The 17,956-nt window shown below is 42.0% G+C and overlaps 1 protein-coding gene across 18 annotated transcripts in view; it reads right to left on the bottom strand.

The window, feature by feature from the left end:
* CAMTA1 (calmodulin binding transcription activator 1) overlaps positions 1-17,956 on the bottom strand; it is a 953,213-nt gene that overhangs the window by 692,608 nt on the left and 242,649 nt on the right. For all 18 annotated transcript variants that reach the window (XM_073316814.1, XM_073316813.1, XM_073316817.1 and 15 more), the window contains exon 3: positions 12,290-12,357. In XM_073316814.1, coding sequence (XP_073172915.1) covers positions 12,290-12,357 — 68 coding nt within the window. The remainder of the gene's footprint in view (positions 1-12,289; positions 12,358-17,956) is intronic.

Here is a 17,956-nt window from a genome sequence, read left to right as displayed (position 1 = left end):
TCCGTGCAATGCAGCAAATGAAGAGTTCAGAAGCAGATTTTCCCAGCAACTGCTGGAGAGTGAGAAACTCACAATCGGCATCTCTGCCCATGTGGAGAAGAACCACTCATTAAGAGTAAGAAAGAGCCCTCTTCTGAATAATACATTAGGTTTCACACTTCTCTTAGGATTTTTCAGAGTAGTAACACTTGCATCATTGCTGGCCACTACATATCTTTGAAGTTCTTAATAAATCAACTCAAATACCAGGCTATGTGTTTGGGGATCTCCGCTCCATGGGCAAAGTCTGGGGCCACATTATACTGCATCTCAGTATCAAACACAAAACAGCTATGTGAATGCAATGCAAAGGTGGAACTTAGAACTGATTTGGAGTTTTCCCATCAGGAAATTCACTTTCTGCACAATTTAAATTTTCTGTGGGAAAATTGCACTTCTTCCTTGGAAAATCATTTGCAGTTCATAGATACTAAGGTCAGAAGGAACCATTATGATCATCTGAGTCCGACCTGCACAATGCAGGCCACAGAATCTCACCCACCCACCCCTGTGTAAAACCTCTCACCTATGTTTGACCTATTGAAGTCCTCAAATTGTGGTTTAAAGACTTCAAGGAGCAGAGAATCCTCCAGCAAGTGACCCGTGCCCCATGCTACAGAGGAAGGCGAAAAACCTCCAGGGCCTCTTCCAATCTGCCCTGGAGGAAAATTTCTTCCCGACCCCAAATATGGCGATCAGCTAATCCCTGAGCATATGGGCAAGATTCACCAGCCAGATACCCAGGGAAGAATTCTCTAAGTTCTGCAGCTCCCCCGCCCCCACTTCCCAGCATCCTGCTAAGCAGGCTGTTGGGGAGCCCAGGGAGCATATTTCACTTAGAAAACACTGAAACATCCCAGCTGGGAGCATGTTTTGGTGTTTCCAAAATATTGCAGAAATTTAGATCCAGGTAAAATTTCAAGTCTGTTTTTTTCATCCCAATTTGGGATGGAAAAATTTCCAAAAATCTCAGAAACGTTCACAGAACTGAAAAGCCATTTTCCAGCCAGCTGCAGGGGAAATAGCAAGCATTCAAATGTCAGGAAATTCCAAAAGTTGTTTCCATGATAATTGACTCAGGAGCCACCAATGCTGGCCAGTAAGTTAGTGCAGAATGCCACTGGCTTGTTATTACGTGGTCCTATGTGCCAAGAGTGCATTATACTAATGTTTTGTGGCCTATCCTGGCTGCCAACTGGTCTCTGGAATTTAAAGTGGTAATTTGGCTGCATATAGACCTGCCTACAGGGTCTGAGATCTTCCTGCCTGAGAAGCCACCTCTCACCCTCTGCCATACTGCTCCAGCTGCAATCAGTGGAAGCAGCCAAGTTAAGAGCCCCCTAATTAATAAATTGAGAGGGCCAGTGGCAGAGTGTTTTGCATGAAGGACCCTGTGCACTCTAATTGTTATGTGATTAGCTCTGCTGTGTATTGAGGTTTTCACAATAAAAACCAATTTAAAAAATAAACAATGTTAAAGTAGAAACCACACTTTTTTATTTAAAAATAATCAACTCAGCTAATTGAGAAAATTTCACCATATACCCAGTGCAATAAAATACAAGCTCTTCAGCACAGACTGAACTGGAGAGCTGTGCTTCCAAGGTAATGACCTTAACACTGTAAATTAATTCTAAAGCACAATTGTTTTCAATCTTCATTTAAAACCAACCTTAGTTAATCTTGCTTTTAATGACATAGGAAATGGAAATTCCCATAATAAAATAAGTTATGAATATTTATTATTCTATTTTTACCTGAAAATTGAATAATTCATCAATTAACTTTACGATTAATTATTCAATACAAAATTAATATACTGCAAAATTCTAACATCTTTAGAACCCCATAGCACTTTCTGATAAAAACTAACAGCAGAAATATGATGTGATTATGTAATGTGTGTATATATGGGGTATGTGGAACCACACACACACACACACACACACGCAGCAGCCTGTCTACACTACCCGCCGCATCGGCAGGTAGTGATCAATCTATTGAGGATTGATTTATCTCGTCTAGTGTAGACGCGATAAATCGATCCCTGATCGCTCTGCCGTCAACTCCGGAACTCCACCACTGCAAGAGGTGGAAGCGGAGTCGACTGGGGAGCAGTGGCCGTCGATCCCGCGCCGCGAGGACGCGAAGTAAGTGATTCTAAGTCGATCTAAGATTTGTCAACTTCAGCTACACTATTCTCGTAGCTGAAGTTGCGTATCTTAGATCGATCCCCCCCCCACACACACACACCCAGTGTAGACCAGGCTGGCTAAGGTTGCTTTCTTGCCTTACCTCTAAATATAGGAATGGACTTGGGAGCCAGGGACTATGTACCCTGGATAAGCCACATTCCTCCCCTGAAAATTTGGCTGCTTGTCTCCTGGGGCAACATACAGACATTTCAAAAATTCATAAACTCACAACAAAATCGTAAGTAAGGAAAGTTTAAGACACAAAATGTTCATTAAGCTAGAATGAAGGTCAAGGGAAAAAATAGGACTTCAATCAAAACCAACCTTAAACACTCAGGAAATTGAGAGATTAGGTTAGACTGAATGAAATCGGGACATTCACAGTTAGAGGACTCATCCTTAGCTCTGTCCTCAGAGCAATGCTCTGAGAAAAAGCAGAAACCCTGAGACAGCCCTATCAATCGGTATCAAAGAGCTTCATCTCTTTAGTAACCAGTAAAGCAAGAGTCCCGTCCTCTTAGTCCTGTAGCAGTTGTGCTGATTCCTGCCCTCTTTGAATATTTTTCTGTGGCTTCTACATGCTGTAATGTTATAAATTATTAGCCCTACAAATCACTTAATGAGGGCCATCGTTTCCCACTTTTCTTTGAGATTCCAACAATTATCCATGTGCCACAGGCTCAGAGCTAGCGCATCTGCAAAGAGATATCAAAGCACTTTCAGGAAGAGAGACGATGGCTAGGCAGCAACAGAGCACTAGAGATGGGCGTGCACAGAGCCAGTTAAAAGCCAATGTTCTGTCATGCACACGCAAGTTGGACAAGTACAGTCAGTATCTTCTCCACCTTCAAGACAGGTGAGGCTACAGACTGCAGGTACCTTCAAACCATTATGAAAACAAAGATGCCAAAGGAAAGATGCATCCGATGAAGTGAGCTGTAGCCCACAAAATCTCATGCTCAAATAAATTTGTTAGTCTCTAAGGTGCCACAAGTACTCCTTTTCTTTTTGCCGATACAGACTAACTCAGCTGCTCCTCTGAAACCTTACAAAGTGTGCGAAAGGAAGGAAGGTGTTCTCTGTACAGCTTTGTGCATTATATAAAAGTGTGAAATAAAAATCCAGCCCTCAACTACTTCTGAACAGTCAGAAATTATAAATTGTTCATGTGCGCATGCACGTAGGTGAGAAATGCACATTCTCCATTTCCAACATCACTTTACAAACCAGACCAGACCTTATTTAATGTATTTATTTGTTATGAACTGAGTCTTGCAAACTTTGTGATTTATGAGGTCAGAATTTATCAATAGGAAACACTACACACTCTACTGTCCTTGTCTATTAAATGAAAAGCTATGCTTGTTTTCCTAACTCAGCAGAGGGAAATTAAAATGCTAAAAATAAACCAGCAGGTAGCAAAAGTAAAACTAAATTACCACAAATAGATAGTGACACTGTATGTAAATTGCTATTGATTTGTACGAGTACATTGTAACTGAACATTTTTAGTTTCAGAAATATTAATCACTGCCAAGTCTCACTGCCTAGAAATGCCAGACGCCACCTTCCTAGGCTGCGAATCTCCAACTGGGATTTCCCCCTTCCTTCTCCCCCCGGCCCTTTCATTAGTGCAGAGTACAGCTCACCACAGTGCCAACAGTTTATAAGGAAATGCTTTTTAAAAAAAAAAGAAACCTCAGCTCACAGTTTTGTGAGTACCACAGCCAAAGCACAATTGTTTTGTATGATCTCTGAGCCTGCCCTCCCTCCACACTCCCAGTCACGTCCCAATATCAGAACGTCTTTCAGGTGGTAGTAATGAAAATAAGACTTGAAATGGCAAGATGCCACACAAAGAGGGCAAAGAAAGATTGGAGGGGCAATTTTCCAACTTGCAGGGCCTTAACGGAACACTCAGCTCCCAAAGGAACGTTCACATCGGTACTTCAGCAAGTAACTGGCTGTTGTAGGTGCCTGAAATGTTCATTTAAGTGTCCACATACGGGACATTCACATCTTCTAAAGATGCTTAGATTGAGAAATCAGGGATTGTCTGTCTGGAATTGTGCCTCAATCAAGCAGTTTGGTGTCTACTATTTCTTTGCAATCCAGCTGTATGATCCATGGCTTCTTGGAAATGACCGTGCTCTCTGGGCTTGCCAACAAGGGGGTGAAGCAACATCTAGGAGCTAATGAGTGAAATCTCCACTCAGGACCAGGACTGTGTGGCGCTGAAACTACAACACAAGAATGCAAATCCCACTATAGCCATTTCCTTCAGGATTATCAGAGTCTCAGCAAGGGAAAACCTCAACACGATAGTCAGCAGAGCTAGCAAAAGGAAGTGCCTTTAATTCAGGCTGTTCATCCAAGACCCCTCCTTTCTAGCCTTCAGTCGTTAGGCTTCTACATGCTAGGAACTTAAATATCTAGAGAGACACAGAAAGAGGCAGATTGTTTCCAGAGGAAGGAGTGCCCCTCTTAAATTCCCAAACAATGTCTTTGTTCATAGAAAACACACCAAGGTGCAATGATAAGGCATGCATGGCCAATGAGGAAGAAAAGTAGGTTTGTGTAGAATACTCGGGGGGGGGGGGGAATATTCAAAGCACAGCTATTTTACATGAACTTGTGTATACCACTGCCAAGCTCAACGAGACCTGGCGTTAGCGTTGAGTTTCAGCAGCCTGCTTATTTAAAATCATACATTCTCTCTTATGGGCTGGAGGGGCAGTGAGAAACCCAACTCCTGCAGAAGTGAAATGGCCAAGTATACACTGTATAACTGAACAGCAAACTTTGCCAGATCTTTTAAACTGGCTCTGAAATTAATTTTCGGCTTTTGCTACAATGGCGTATTCTCAGACTGCCAAAGTGATCACTTGGAATGTGGAGCCATTCAGGCAAGTTTGAGACTTTGCCAATGATTGTAGGTTTTATGTCATAAAAAGAATTTGCAAGACATATTAACAAAATACTCCAGCATTGCACTATGTAACCAGGATATGACCATATTAACTGCACAGTTTGAGGAATGTGTTTATTGAAGGGCTTCTCTACACAGGGACACTCGGGAAAATTAATCCAAATTCATTAAAAAGGTGAGAATTTAAAGTGGATTCATCAAATTGCATTAAAACCTGTGTGGACACACTCATTCAGAATTAAAGCGGCCTTAATTTGGTTAAACTAGGAAGACATTTGCAGAATCCCGGTACTAGTTGTGCTATAATGGCTGTAATTTCATTCTGTATCACCTGGTTTATCTCCGTAGCCCATTTTAGCATGCAGGCGGAATTTGCAGAAATACTCTAGGTTTCATTCCTGGCCACTGTCCATGCTGAGTTCTGGAGGTATCTAACAGAATATCTGAACACATAGATCAGCACAGGATTGGTCATTGTCTTTGAAAAATTAAGTACAGTGTTAAGAACAAAGGTTATCGGCAGTTAAAACAGGTCTACCTGAAATCATCCTCTCTGCAGTCCTCACCTGTCAGGCAGCTCTAGTTCCATCAGGAAACACTAATTTGATGGAACTTGATTTTTCTAATTTATGTGACCACAATCCAATCTAAGGTGCACTGATCTGCTAACACACACTCGTCGTTCACGGTTTCACTTAATTCACAAGAGACTGGAAACTCAGAGCGAAGGTTTCTTGAAGAATCTGTATTTTATATTGTTGTTGTGCTGAAAAGTTCATGCACATTTTCAAATCCTGGCCACATCTAGGACTTAAAAGTCCAAGATAAAGACAAATGGAGATACCTGTACTCTGAAAATCCTTTTCTTGTAAACTTAGGTCAGACTCTTCTGTTTAATCACTTTCATTGATTTTTATGTTATAAAAAAGACAAAATAAGTAATATCAAGCAAAGACAATATGGATAACATAATGCTATGAAATGTAGCATAAAAGAGATAAATAACCCTGCATCAAAGCACAAATGTAGAAGGTAAAATCTGTATTCATCAGTTACAGGAAGAGACACGATTTAATTCTCAATAATCAAACTGCAGTCCTTATAGAGAAACTGGGATCTAGTGGATTGAACAGCTAACTCCAGTGCACGGAGCCTGGGTCTACAACTGCTGCGATTCTAATCCCAATTCTACTGATGTCCCTTTGGTTTTAGCCTGTGGTAAGTCATTTAGCCTCGCTGTGCCTCAGTTTCCTCATGTTGGAAACAAAGGTAATACTAAGAGCTGATTGGGAACTTTTGAACTACACTTTTTTTCATGGAATCATGTCAGTTCTGGGTTTAGGAAAGTTCTGTTAGGATGAAATTTTTGGTCAAAATCAGAGAGAGAAAGAGACTGTCTGAGAACAGTCAACAGCCTAGTGGTCAGGCAGATGCACATTCGAGTCACTGGTCGACATCAGAGCCAAGACTTAACTTCGGTCTCCCACATCCCAGGTGAGCACCCTGACCACGAGGCTATAAAGTCAGTCTTCTACACACTCTTCCCCTTACCTCCCCCTATCCCCCCCTCATTGGAGCTCTTCTGCTTTGTATAAATATTCATTGAACCATGGGGGAGAGAGAGACTGACTCTTATAATCTGGTCGTAGGGGCACTCACCTGGGATGTAGGAGACTCAAGTTCTTGCTCCAAATCAGGAAGAGCTACTGGTTGCAACAAACCTTTCATTGGGATGGTTTTGCAGGTGAGGCATGGGATCCCTGGTCAACAGCCGAGACTCACCCCAGAACAGCCAATAGCTCAGTATCTAGGGCACTCACCAGGGACGTGAGGGATTTGAAGCCGGTGGTGTTATGAGGATTAAAGTTTTTAAACGTGCTTTGAAAATGAAGAGCACTAGAAAAAACAGTAGTTTTAGAATGTATTGAGGGAGAAACCAAGATTGATTGTGTCTGGAAAATCCACTGTGCCACTGAATACCAGGATGCCTTTCACAATGAAAATAATAATTTTATTCCACTTCCTATGGGAATGTTTAGTAATTTTCCATGATTTGCATTTAAATCTAGAAGCATCAAAGATTTTATTAGTGCTACATTACAGTAGAACTTTATTAATTCTCACTAATGACTAGAAGATCCATTGTGGATTAGTTGGCAAATTAACAAGTAAGCAAGCAAATATGATTACAAGAAAACATCAAGGTTACTACATCACCAAATGTACTTTGTTAATTTATGTTGATACATTGTTTAGTTTTAATTAATTAGTTATAATAATCTCCAGTATGTTTATTAGCATATTTTGCAAAAATAACAAGCTCTTAGTTACACAAAACCAAATAACTACAGTGCTGTCCGACATTTAATCTTTATTGACCACGAGAAAGTCACTTTACCATGAGATTTGTGAAATTCATTGATTCATACGTTCAAAGAAACGTCTGGTGTCTCTATGACTCTTTGGAAGATTTCTCATTGCTTCTTCAGTCATTAGGATTCTGTTAATAGACATGCATAAGGCACTTTCTTACCCACAGGTTACAGAGATCGCATACAAACATTAGGACATCCGTGCTCACCATTTCTTTGTAAACACGGGAACTCAGTTGTTTTAACTTATTAATACCCTTATTATAGATAAATGCACCGAATTATTAAATGGAAAACATTAAGCCATGTTGAAACTCCAGGCATGTAGATACGGCCTGAAACCCGGAGCCACCCCCTCTTCTGCCAGCCTGTATATTAGTGCAGTAGAATTATTCCATTCAACACATTTCAGCCAGAGCAAACGCCCCACCCTGAAAGAAGTGTTAGGTTTCCGTTATAAACACGCCCTTCAGACAGCAGAGCTGTGCTACCCAGTGAAAAGGAAAGGGGAGACAAACTGGCACTGCACTTTCCTAAATCATTCACATGCACATTTCAAATTACCTCTGCACATTCCCTTGTGAACACACAGCGTTAGTTGGAGCCAACTCTGCAAAGGGTCTCATCTCTGCCATTCACAACATCCCATTATCGACCTTTCAGGATGAATAGTAGTTCGCAATTAGCTCCTGTCATGTGACATTATTGTATTGTAATGAAATATTGTCATCAATATTCAACACCCAAGAGCCTCACCCTATGATCTTGAACTCCAGCCTTCAGATACACCACTGAAGGTGACATCATGGCTAAGGACCTGCAGAGGACACCAAGTTTCTCTCTTCTGGATGCACACATGCCCCAGGCTGCAGTTTGGACTCTGCACGCCACACTTCTCATCGGGAAAATATCTGACAGAGACAACTTTTTGTGGAAAGAAAACTACTTTTGCAGAAGAGCCACTCACAGCCCCTTTCCCTATATATTTAATATTACCACATGGCTGCCTCCCACTAAAGAAACACAGCACCCAATTACTGAATCACCCTCTAGGATGCAATAAGGACTATTTGTATTATTAGACCATCAGAAAGCAGCACAGACAAGGGTCAACCCCTTCCTGAAACTCTTATACCCAACATCTCTATGAGCACCAACTTCCACGATTCATTTCATAGCGATGCCTCAGCTCACACTACATATCATTTTATTAAGAAACTCTATAAGTGTCAGTGGTGCAATTCATTTTTATTAATTTCCTAAAATGAAATTAGCAGCACCTGTAGCAGCAAACAAAGAATGGGGAATGTTCTGGTTCAGTGCTGGATCGATGTCATTATTCTTTAATACCAAGAGACCTGTTTGTATGAACTCAGCATTTAACTGCACCAATTAATTTCAATATTAAAAAAATTTCAAAATGAACTCAACAACTAATTTAAGAAGGTCCTTGAACAGCCGTTGCAACTTTCCTCCTCATGGGACATTATGCTTTCAAGTATAAATACACAGGAGCAGGATATTGTAATATTAATAGGAAAATTGCTATTTTCATGCATTGCCTTTAGCAAACTAAACAAACCCTTAAAGTCTTAAACATTTCTACAAACACATGCATATTTCTGATGTATTTAATGGTGCTGTATATATCCCCTGACTCTGCTTAATACGCTTTCTGACCATGCAACAGGCTGAGTTGGCAAAGGCTCAATGAGACATCTTTTTGCATTAATTCTATAACTTAAGCTCCCAGGTCAGAAAACAGCCTTTCCAAATGCAATCATTTTACCTATTGTTCTGAAGTCAATGAGTGGAGTCAGACAAATGGTTCACACAGCCCCAAGAAAAAGGTGGAAGCACCCAGAGACTGCAGATTAAGATGCCTGTCACTAGTGATCAAATATAGACCCCCACCCAGGCTGGAGAGGTGTGTGACACTTCACCCCAAGGGAGCACCATGTAACCCCCATATTCATCATTCATAATTGTTATATTGCAAATAAAGCATGCCATGTAAGGTACCATGGGAAAGGTTATGACCTGCTGAAACCCATTGTTCCATCTAAATATGTATATCATTAATACATATGAAGGTATGAGAATTGTGTAGTTTGATTGTCACTAAAATATGCAGTGGGTTTGGGAAGTGCCCAGATACTAGCTCCCCGAAAGACAATAGCAAGGAAAGTAACCAACGCCACGGCAGGTGTCAAAAACCATCAATAGCCATTGTCCAGCAAGGGAGCTACAATGCAATGACTCACCTGCACAAGGCCACACCAGGGGAATTGCTCAACCTGGCCTGGGTACTCAGCAATGCCCCCAGACATGCCTGGATTTGTGTTCTCCAAGCACATGGACTGAAGGTATGAAACAGAACACCAGGGCCCCACGCTTGGCCTTTTCTCCTGACCCCACCTATGCTGCAAGCAACAAGGACACTAAAGACTCCAGAGGGGACCAGCCCAGGTTTCAAGGGAGAAACCTTTGTCCTATGAACTGCAATATCCAGTGGGGTGAGAAAAACTGCTTAATCTAGATGTTGCCCAGTCTTATAGGGTTGAGAGTTTAGACTACGTGCTTATATTTTAATAACCACTCTGACTTTTTGCCCATCACTTAATCTATCTTCTGTGATCAGTAAACTTGTTTTACTGTTTATCTTTACCAGTGCGTTTGCCTGAATTGCTTGGTAAATCTGCTCAGATTTAGGCTGGTATATAGCCACTTTCCACTGATGAAGTGGTGAACCAATTAATAAACTTGCATTGCTCAAGAAAGGGTCTTGAGCAGTGCAAGACGGCATATTCCTGAGGTACAAGGCTAGGAGCTGGTGGGATTTGGCTGGTGCCTCTCTGTGAGATTCATGAGTGGCTCTGGGAGCATTCATGCAATCCAGCTGGGTGTGTGGGGCTCCACATGCATTTGTACTGAGTGATAACAGCACTGAGAGGGGTTTGTTGCTTGTCACTAGCAAAGCACTGAGAGAGACAGCCCAGGCTGGAGAGTTAAGGAGGCGCAGCGGTCCCACAGTCACAGGCTGCACCCCAGGGATCCCATCACAGTGTTCACCTAAAGTTCCTTGGCAGAAAGAACCTGAACTATCAGCCATTGTAGGAATACATTTGAGTCTGATGGAACTGAGCGCCCCACCTGTAACACCACATGTGCAACAGCACATGAAATTTCTCACCTCTCAATCCTCACACACACCCCATTTTGATAACGATTAATGAAGAACTTGTTTAATAATGTACGAGGATGTTAAGGCAGCTTGAATGCTTGAGAAGTGGGGGTGGAGAGTGTCCTAAGTTTAACAGAAGTTGGCTTCTGACTTCCCAAAGAAAGCCACCCTTCTCTGTTCTTTAACTGTTCTTCTACCATCCTCCTTTGTCTAAATCCTCCCCTCAGCTGTGAGCTATTAAACATTCGGCGAGTTAATTTGTACTATTTGTTACGGTCAATAGCCATTCTTGTATCTTACTATAATTTCTGCCCCTACTAATTACAAAGGAATATGATGCCAAACCAAGCAAACTATCAAAGATTCATCTTGTGCTGTGTCTGCTGTTACCTCTCTTTGCATTTGCATTTCTTGGGGACATACTCAATGGGAGATGGAAGAGGCACACTCTGGCTTTACAATATGCTCTTGTCTGCATTAAGCATTGTTGGGCTGCTCTCCAGGCAGTGGTTAGCACATTGAACTTCAGAGACTAGAAGTGGAAGGGCCTCACTTCCACTTACTCCGGCATCCTCCCAGGAAAAGCACCGGAGTTCCTTGTATTATCTGGAGGCAGGTCTTGCCTGAACATAGTTCATTATTCCTCCAAAAATGTGTTCTGACGCCAGTGACCCAACAGCCTAGTTGTGAACAGGTGTGAAAATGCACTGGGTTTCTCACAACTATACAGCAAGAAAAACAGAACTTCAGCACATCCTGCTGAGCTAAACCTCTTGTGACTAATAAACCCTTGCTCCATTCATTGGCAGTGAGAAAGATACTGTAATTTAGAAAAAGCAAAAATTTGGTTTTAGATAATACCCCAGAACTTTATACACTCTCCTTAAGCACAATTTCCTTTTCTTGTTTTCAGTCGCAAGTAGTGTAACTTCATGTCTCTTAACATAATAAAATGATCATCAGGATTCCACATCAGGAAAACATCTGCAGTCTTTAATTTATTGTATCAGTTCCCGGAGGGTTGCAGAAGTTAAACATTTATGGCAGTTAGAAGAATATATAACATTTACTGCTTAATAAACTGCAAACATGCCTGTTAATTTGGCTTTTTGGGATCTCCTTGCTGCCAGACACTTAACCCCAACAAGAAACATGCCAAAATACAAACAAACTTAGAGTCTGCGTTTTAAACAGGAAAAGTGCAAGGGATTTTTTTTTTTAGTTTCTAACTAACAGATTAGTGACAGTAGGGAGCATTGTCAAGATAAATAGCCTACAACCTTCACTCAACAAAGCCTTTTAAATGCATTCATCTGAAAGGATACAATTAAATGTTAAATCATCAGGTTAAAACTTTTACCTGTCAAGATTGCAGGTGGTCTGTTTTTAATCAATCTGATTTAATTCAATAAAACACTCATTAAGTCAATTAATGAGACTTCAGTGTCACAAGCTATCAAGCATGACTTGGAGTTTTCACTTTGTGCCCAATGAATTGATTACCAAGTCAAGTCATCAGTGAAAATAAATCAATGTACATTTTCACAAGCTGCAATATTAGCAATGTTACCTTGTTTTAGGGGAAGTCGTTAGCCATTCTTCATGCTTTTCAAATGTTATTAAATAAGCTGCAATTTCCTGAAAAAGAAAAATGTGCAAAAAAGAATTAACTTGCATACTAGTTTTGGAGACTTGAAAGTTTCACAGAACAGAACTTCTCTAAATCTGCTCCACCCTCAAGTAGGATACTTTCAATCCTGCCTCCGCTGCCAGATCCTTGACTTTAAATCCAGTTTGAAAAGTCTTCTTTGTACCACTTGGCGCGCTACAATGATGAAAGCCTTTGGCTGGAAAGGGCAAGTCTATAGTGAGGACCAAAATATTTCAGCCTTTAAAACAGAAAACATAGGAAAGTGCTTCCTATCCCAAATGCCATTCATTTAAAAACAAGCAGGCAACAGGTCTTCACTTAGTCACACTCAACACTCTGTGTTAGGGAGGCCTCTGCCATGGACAGAGCCATCTTTTAAATCTTTCACCCAGGCAGGAGAAGTTGGGTTTTGTCAGCTTGGATTCTAAGCCCCAAGCCCCCAAAGCCAAACTGTGTAAAGATTAAAAGGAAAAAGGAGAAATACATTAAACCGTTCCCACCACAGAGAAAGCACTGATAACTTCATCTACTGTGCAGTTCCTCCAAGCTCTGCGCTAAGTCAGAAAGGTTAAGGGCATGATGGTGAAAGCATGGGCACCTGAAGGTAAATTAAATATTTACACACACAACATCACTGCAGATAGAATTACAGATTTATTAATAATTTCCATGAACAGCCAGTGGGTGACATCACCGTAAGTCATTGCTGCCACTTGCAGGCATGATACGGCCCATTACTTCCAGATGAGAACTGATTTGCTCACAGGAAATTGGCAGAGTCTGTAAGTTAAATTAAGATGGTGCTGGTTTATGCGTTTCATAAACCTCAAATTACTACAAAAACACCAAATCAACTTCCTTAAGCCTGATAAAAAAAGCTGCTGAGTAGGAATTATGTATCAGTTTTCAATTCGAAGACTCAAAACTCCAACTCTGGGACAGTGCTGTGCAGATGTGCATTTTATGGAGAGGAAGACACTAGACCTAGCTCACAGCATCTCTTATATAGCACTGGATTAGTCACTCCCCACCTTCAGATGTGACATACCAGTCCATTCCTCTCCTGTTTTCAGAACATAGGAATTGCCATATTGGGTCAAACCAGGGGTCCATCAATGCAGGGGAAGTTGTAAGAAACCCACTAGTGGACAATTATGCAATACCCTTCCCGTAGAAGACATTTCTTCATAACCTTGTCAGTTAGTAGATGGTTCATGTCTCGGAAATAGGTTTTATCTTAGCATGCCTGATACAATTTTGGATCATCTCACTGTCTTATGAGTATCTAATACTTTTTAGAATCGTGCTTAGCTCTTGAATTCTACATCTTGTGAGTGAGTTCAACAGGCTGATTGTGTAATGTGTAAAACAATCTCCTTTTTTTATTTTTAAATCTGTTGCTCACAAAACGCAGGCTATTCTTGCCATTGGTCAGGTGACTGAGCAGGAAAGATATTAACAGGATGATTTAGGAAGGGAAGAGGAGTTTCTGGGCAGCCCGGAAGGGGGGGCAGGTTCACAGCCTCGGCCCAACAGGGGATGTTACAGACTACAGCAAGGAATGACAAATTCTGTGGGGGAATATGCTGGGCTCCACTTCATCCTTCATGACTTACAACTGTAGCATACTGGCAATAGCAACACTAGAGCGAGCATTAGAACTGCCGAGTGTGCAGACTCACTATGGGGACCTGCATGTCGCCAGAAAACCCTCCAGAAAGAGCCTGTCATGCTCTAACCCAGGACAAAAGCCTCTCCTCCAAGGTGCCACAAGTCCTCCTTTTCGCGGATACAGACTAACACGGCTGCTGCTCTGAATCCTCCACAGGTATTACTCCAGCAGAAGAGACGGCACCAGTCCCATTCATTTGGCTTTCACTCAGACAGAGCACGTCCCACCCTAAGCACATCACACCATGATGCACATTCCAGTGCCTTCCCATCATTGCCACCCCCAGCAGATAGTATAACTCCTCCTCGTATATCAGTGTCATTAAACCATCCGGAGAGCGATCCAGCCACTGTGGAACAATTCCACCCTAAAGAGGCAAGCACTCTAGAGAGACTTGTAGAAATCTAGCAATCAGTGATTGCTCCTGAGCTAAAGTAGAAGATGGCAGAAGTCCCATTTCCCACATACTGGCTGTAGCAGTCTGCTTCTCGGCATACGTCAAAATTATGTCTGAATATCTAAGACCGTCTAGACTCCTACAGACCGACAAGGTGAGTGAGGTAATATTTTTATTGGACCAATTTCTGTTGGTGAGAGAGTGTCTTTCGAGCTACTCAAAGCTCTTCGTTTGGGAAAGATACTCAGGGTGTCACAGCAAAACACAAGGTGGAACAGATTGTTTAGCATAAGTAGTTAACACACATTTCAAGAGACCATTCAAGGTCTGTTTGGAACCAGCACACCCCACATTACCGTTGTAAAAATTTCCAAGAACTTGAGAGAGAAAAACACAAACTGCTCCAATACAGGAGGTTCTGCATGAAAGCAGCTTTGCTTTAGCATTTCTTCCCCAGTGTCTCATGTCTATAGCCTCTACCTCCCACTATTTGCATTAGAACTGTTAGAATTTTCATAGAATTGTGTGCAATGTTATTTCCAATGTGCAGAATAGAAACAGGACCACTGTTGCCTACACATGATTTTACAGCAAGTCTTGCAGTATTTGGTGTGTTTCTTAAAGCCCCAGCTCCTGGAATCATGTGAACGAGAGAGAATCTTAGCATTCATTTCAAATATAAAAATAATATTTTGGCCCACATGCTTGGGTTTGGAAATACTGCAGGACACAAGTACAATCACCAAAAGAGGGAAGCTATGTCTGGCAGGGACGGTGGGGGTGCACCACCCCAGTGAGGGAGGATCCAGCCTCTCCCAGACGTGAGCTGCTGCCCAACCACCAGCAGGCATGAAGACTACCAAACATGGAACCCAGTCTGGGTTGGGACTGTAATGGACGTTAACAGAGCAGCAATGACTCAGATTAGCAGAGGGCTAGTGAGGTGGGGAAGGCACATTTCCAACAGAAGAGGGAAAAGGGCCCAGTGTTGGAATGGGGCTAACGGGGTTCGCTCTGATGAATATACTCTCCCTCAGCACAGTTTTATGGGATAGGTATAACTCATAAGGGTTAATTTTCTGATTGGGGTGGTGCAGAAGGGTGACATGACTCACCCAAGACAGAACCAAGTTTAGAATTCAGAAGATGCTTGCATCCTGTCCTGGACTCAGGCCACATCTCTCTCACAATCCCCACAATATATTTCTTATTCATACAAATTAAAGCAGTTTCCCCACACAGATTTGCAGTGCAGGATACTGCATATCCCAATGCATGAACAGCTTCAGGAGTAAGTCAGCTGCTGGACTGAGGGTCAGGAAAACTGCGTTCAGCTCCCAGCTCCAAAACTGACTTGCTGTGTCACTCTGGGCAAGTCGAAAAGGAGTACTTGTGGCACCTTAGAGACTAACCAATTTATTTGAGCATAAGCTTTCGTGAGCTACAGCTCACTTCATCGGATGCATACTGTGGAAAGTGTAGAAGATCTTTTTATACACACAAAGCATGAAAAAAATGGGTGTTTACCACTCCAAAAGGTTTTCTCTCCCCCCACCACATTCTCCTGCTGGTAATAGCTTATCTAAAGTGATCACTCTCCTTACAATGTGTATGATAATCAAGTTGGGCTATTTCCAGCACAAATCCAGGTTTTCTCCCTCCCCTTCCCCCCCCCCCCCCACACAAACCCACTCTCCTGAAGCCGTCACCTTCAGCCCCCAACTAAAACCCCTCCAACGCATTATTAAGGATCTACAACCTATCCTGAAGGATGACCCAACCCTCTCACAAATCTTGGGAAACAGGTCAGTCCTTGCCTACAGACAGCCCCCCAACCTGAAGCAAATACTCACCAGCAACCACATACCACACAACAGAATCACTAACCCAGGAACCTATCCTTGCAACAAAGCCCGTTGCCAACTGTGCCCACATATCTATTCAGGGGACACCATCACAGGGCCTAGTAACATCAGCCACACTATCAGAGGCTCGTTCACCTGCACATCCACCAATGTGATCTATGCCATCATGTGCCAGCAATGCCCCTCTGCCATGTACATTGGTCAAAATGGACAGTCTAAACGTAGAAGCATAAATGGACACAAATCAGATGTCAAGAATTATAACATTTATAAACCAATCAGAGAACACTTCACTCTCTCTGGTCACTCGATTTCTGAACTCAAAGTGACTATCCTTCAACAAAAAAGCTTTGAAAACAGACTCCAACGAGAGACTGCTGAATTGGAATTAATTTGCAAATTGAATACAATTAACTTAGGCTTGAATAGAGACTGGGTGTGGCTAAGTCATTATGCAAGGTAACCTATTTCCCCCTTGTTTTTTCCTACCCCCTCCACGACGTTCTTGTTAAATCCTGGATTTGTGCTGGAAATGGCCCACCTTGATTATCATACACATTGTAAGGAGAGTGATCACTTTAGATAAGCTATTACCAGCAGGAGAGTGGGGTGTGGGGAGGTATTTTTTCATGCTTTGTGTGTATAAGAAGATCTTCTACACTTTCCACAGTATGCATCCGATGAAGTGAGCTGTAGCTCACGAAAGCTCATGCTCAAATAAATTGGTTAGTCTAAGGTGCCACAAGTACTCCTTTTCTTTTTGCGAATACAGACCAACACAGCTGTTACTCTGAAATCTGGGCAAGTCGTCTTTCTTCAACTGTGAATTGGGAGTAACAATGCCACATGCCTGTTTCTGAAGAGCAACGTGGACCAAAAGCGCTATCTGTGTGAGGTATTGTTATATGGAATCCCAGTCAGAGCCTCTCATTCTACAGCAGCCACTTGTTGCTTAACGCGGGTGCCCATTTCAGCTTGGTGAGATGGAAGCATGGGCATTGGCAACAGGGCAAGGAAGTCCAGCTGCCATTTTTAGCATGTCACTTGTGCTGTCAATATTCAAAGAGAAAAACAGCAGCACCCAGACAATATCTGTCCCTAATATTGACATTGCAGGACATACTCCCCTCAAAGTAACCCGCAGGATTCTCTGATGGGAAGGAGGCCAGTGCTAACAAAGTAACAAACCCAGCTCAGAACATACTTCATAGTGTCTGGGAAACCGATAGGGCTGGTGTGTAAAGTGAGCTAGAATGAACAAGGCAAAAGAACATGAAGGCAAAAACACTTTATCTTTGCATCATTTAATCTCCACGGCTTGGATTCAAATCCTAACCAGCCACATGAACATTTTTATTTTAGCTTTTTGTTATAAATTATGTCAATGCCTCTCTGCTTGCTGATTGATAGGCTGCACGGCATGAGAGACTGTTTAATTCAGCACAGAGCTGTATCCTGGGTATAACTACAGTACCGGTAAAGGCTCAAACCACTCAATTCAGGACAGGCTGCAGAAAAAGCTGCAAATGTCTTTTCAGAGATATTTTAATGATCACTGCTGTTCCTGCCAGCCTAATACAGGATGTGCTACAACAAGTTTAGAGGGATATTTTTTACTCCTGTTTCTTTAAATTATATTGGCAGCATTAGGA

Source organism: Lepidochelys kempii, chromosome 18 (assembly GCF_965140265.1).
Source record: "Lepidochelys kempii isolate rLepKem1 chromosome 18, rLepKem1.hap2, whole genome shotgun sequence".
In the NCBI taxonomy this organism is placed as follows: Eukaryota; Metazoa; Chordata; order Testudines; family Cheloniidae; genus Lepidochelys; species Lepidochelys kempii.
The sequence above is the reverse complement of the archived record's forward strand: the minus strand, read 5'-3'. Positions and strand labels throughout refer to the sequence as shown.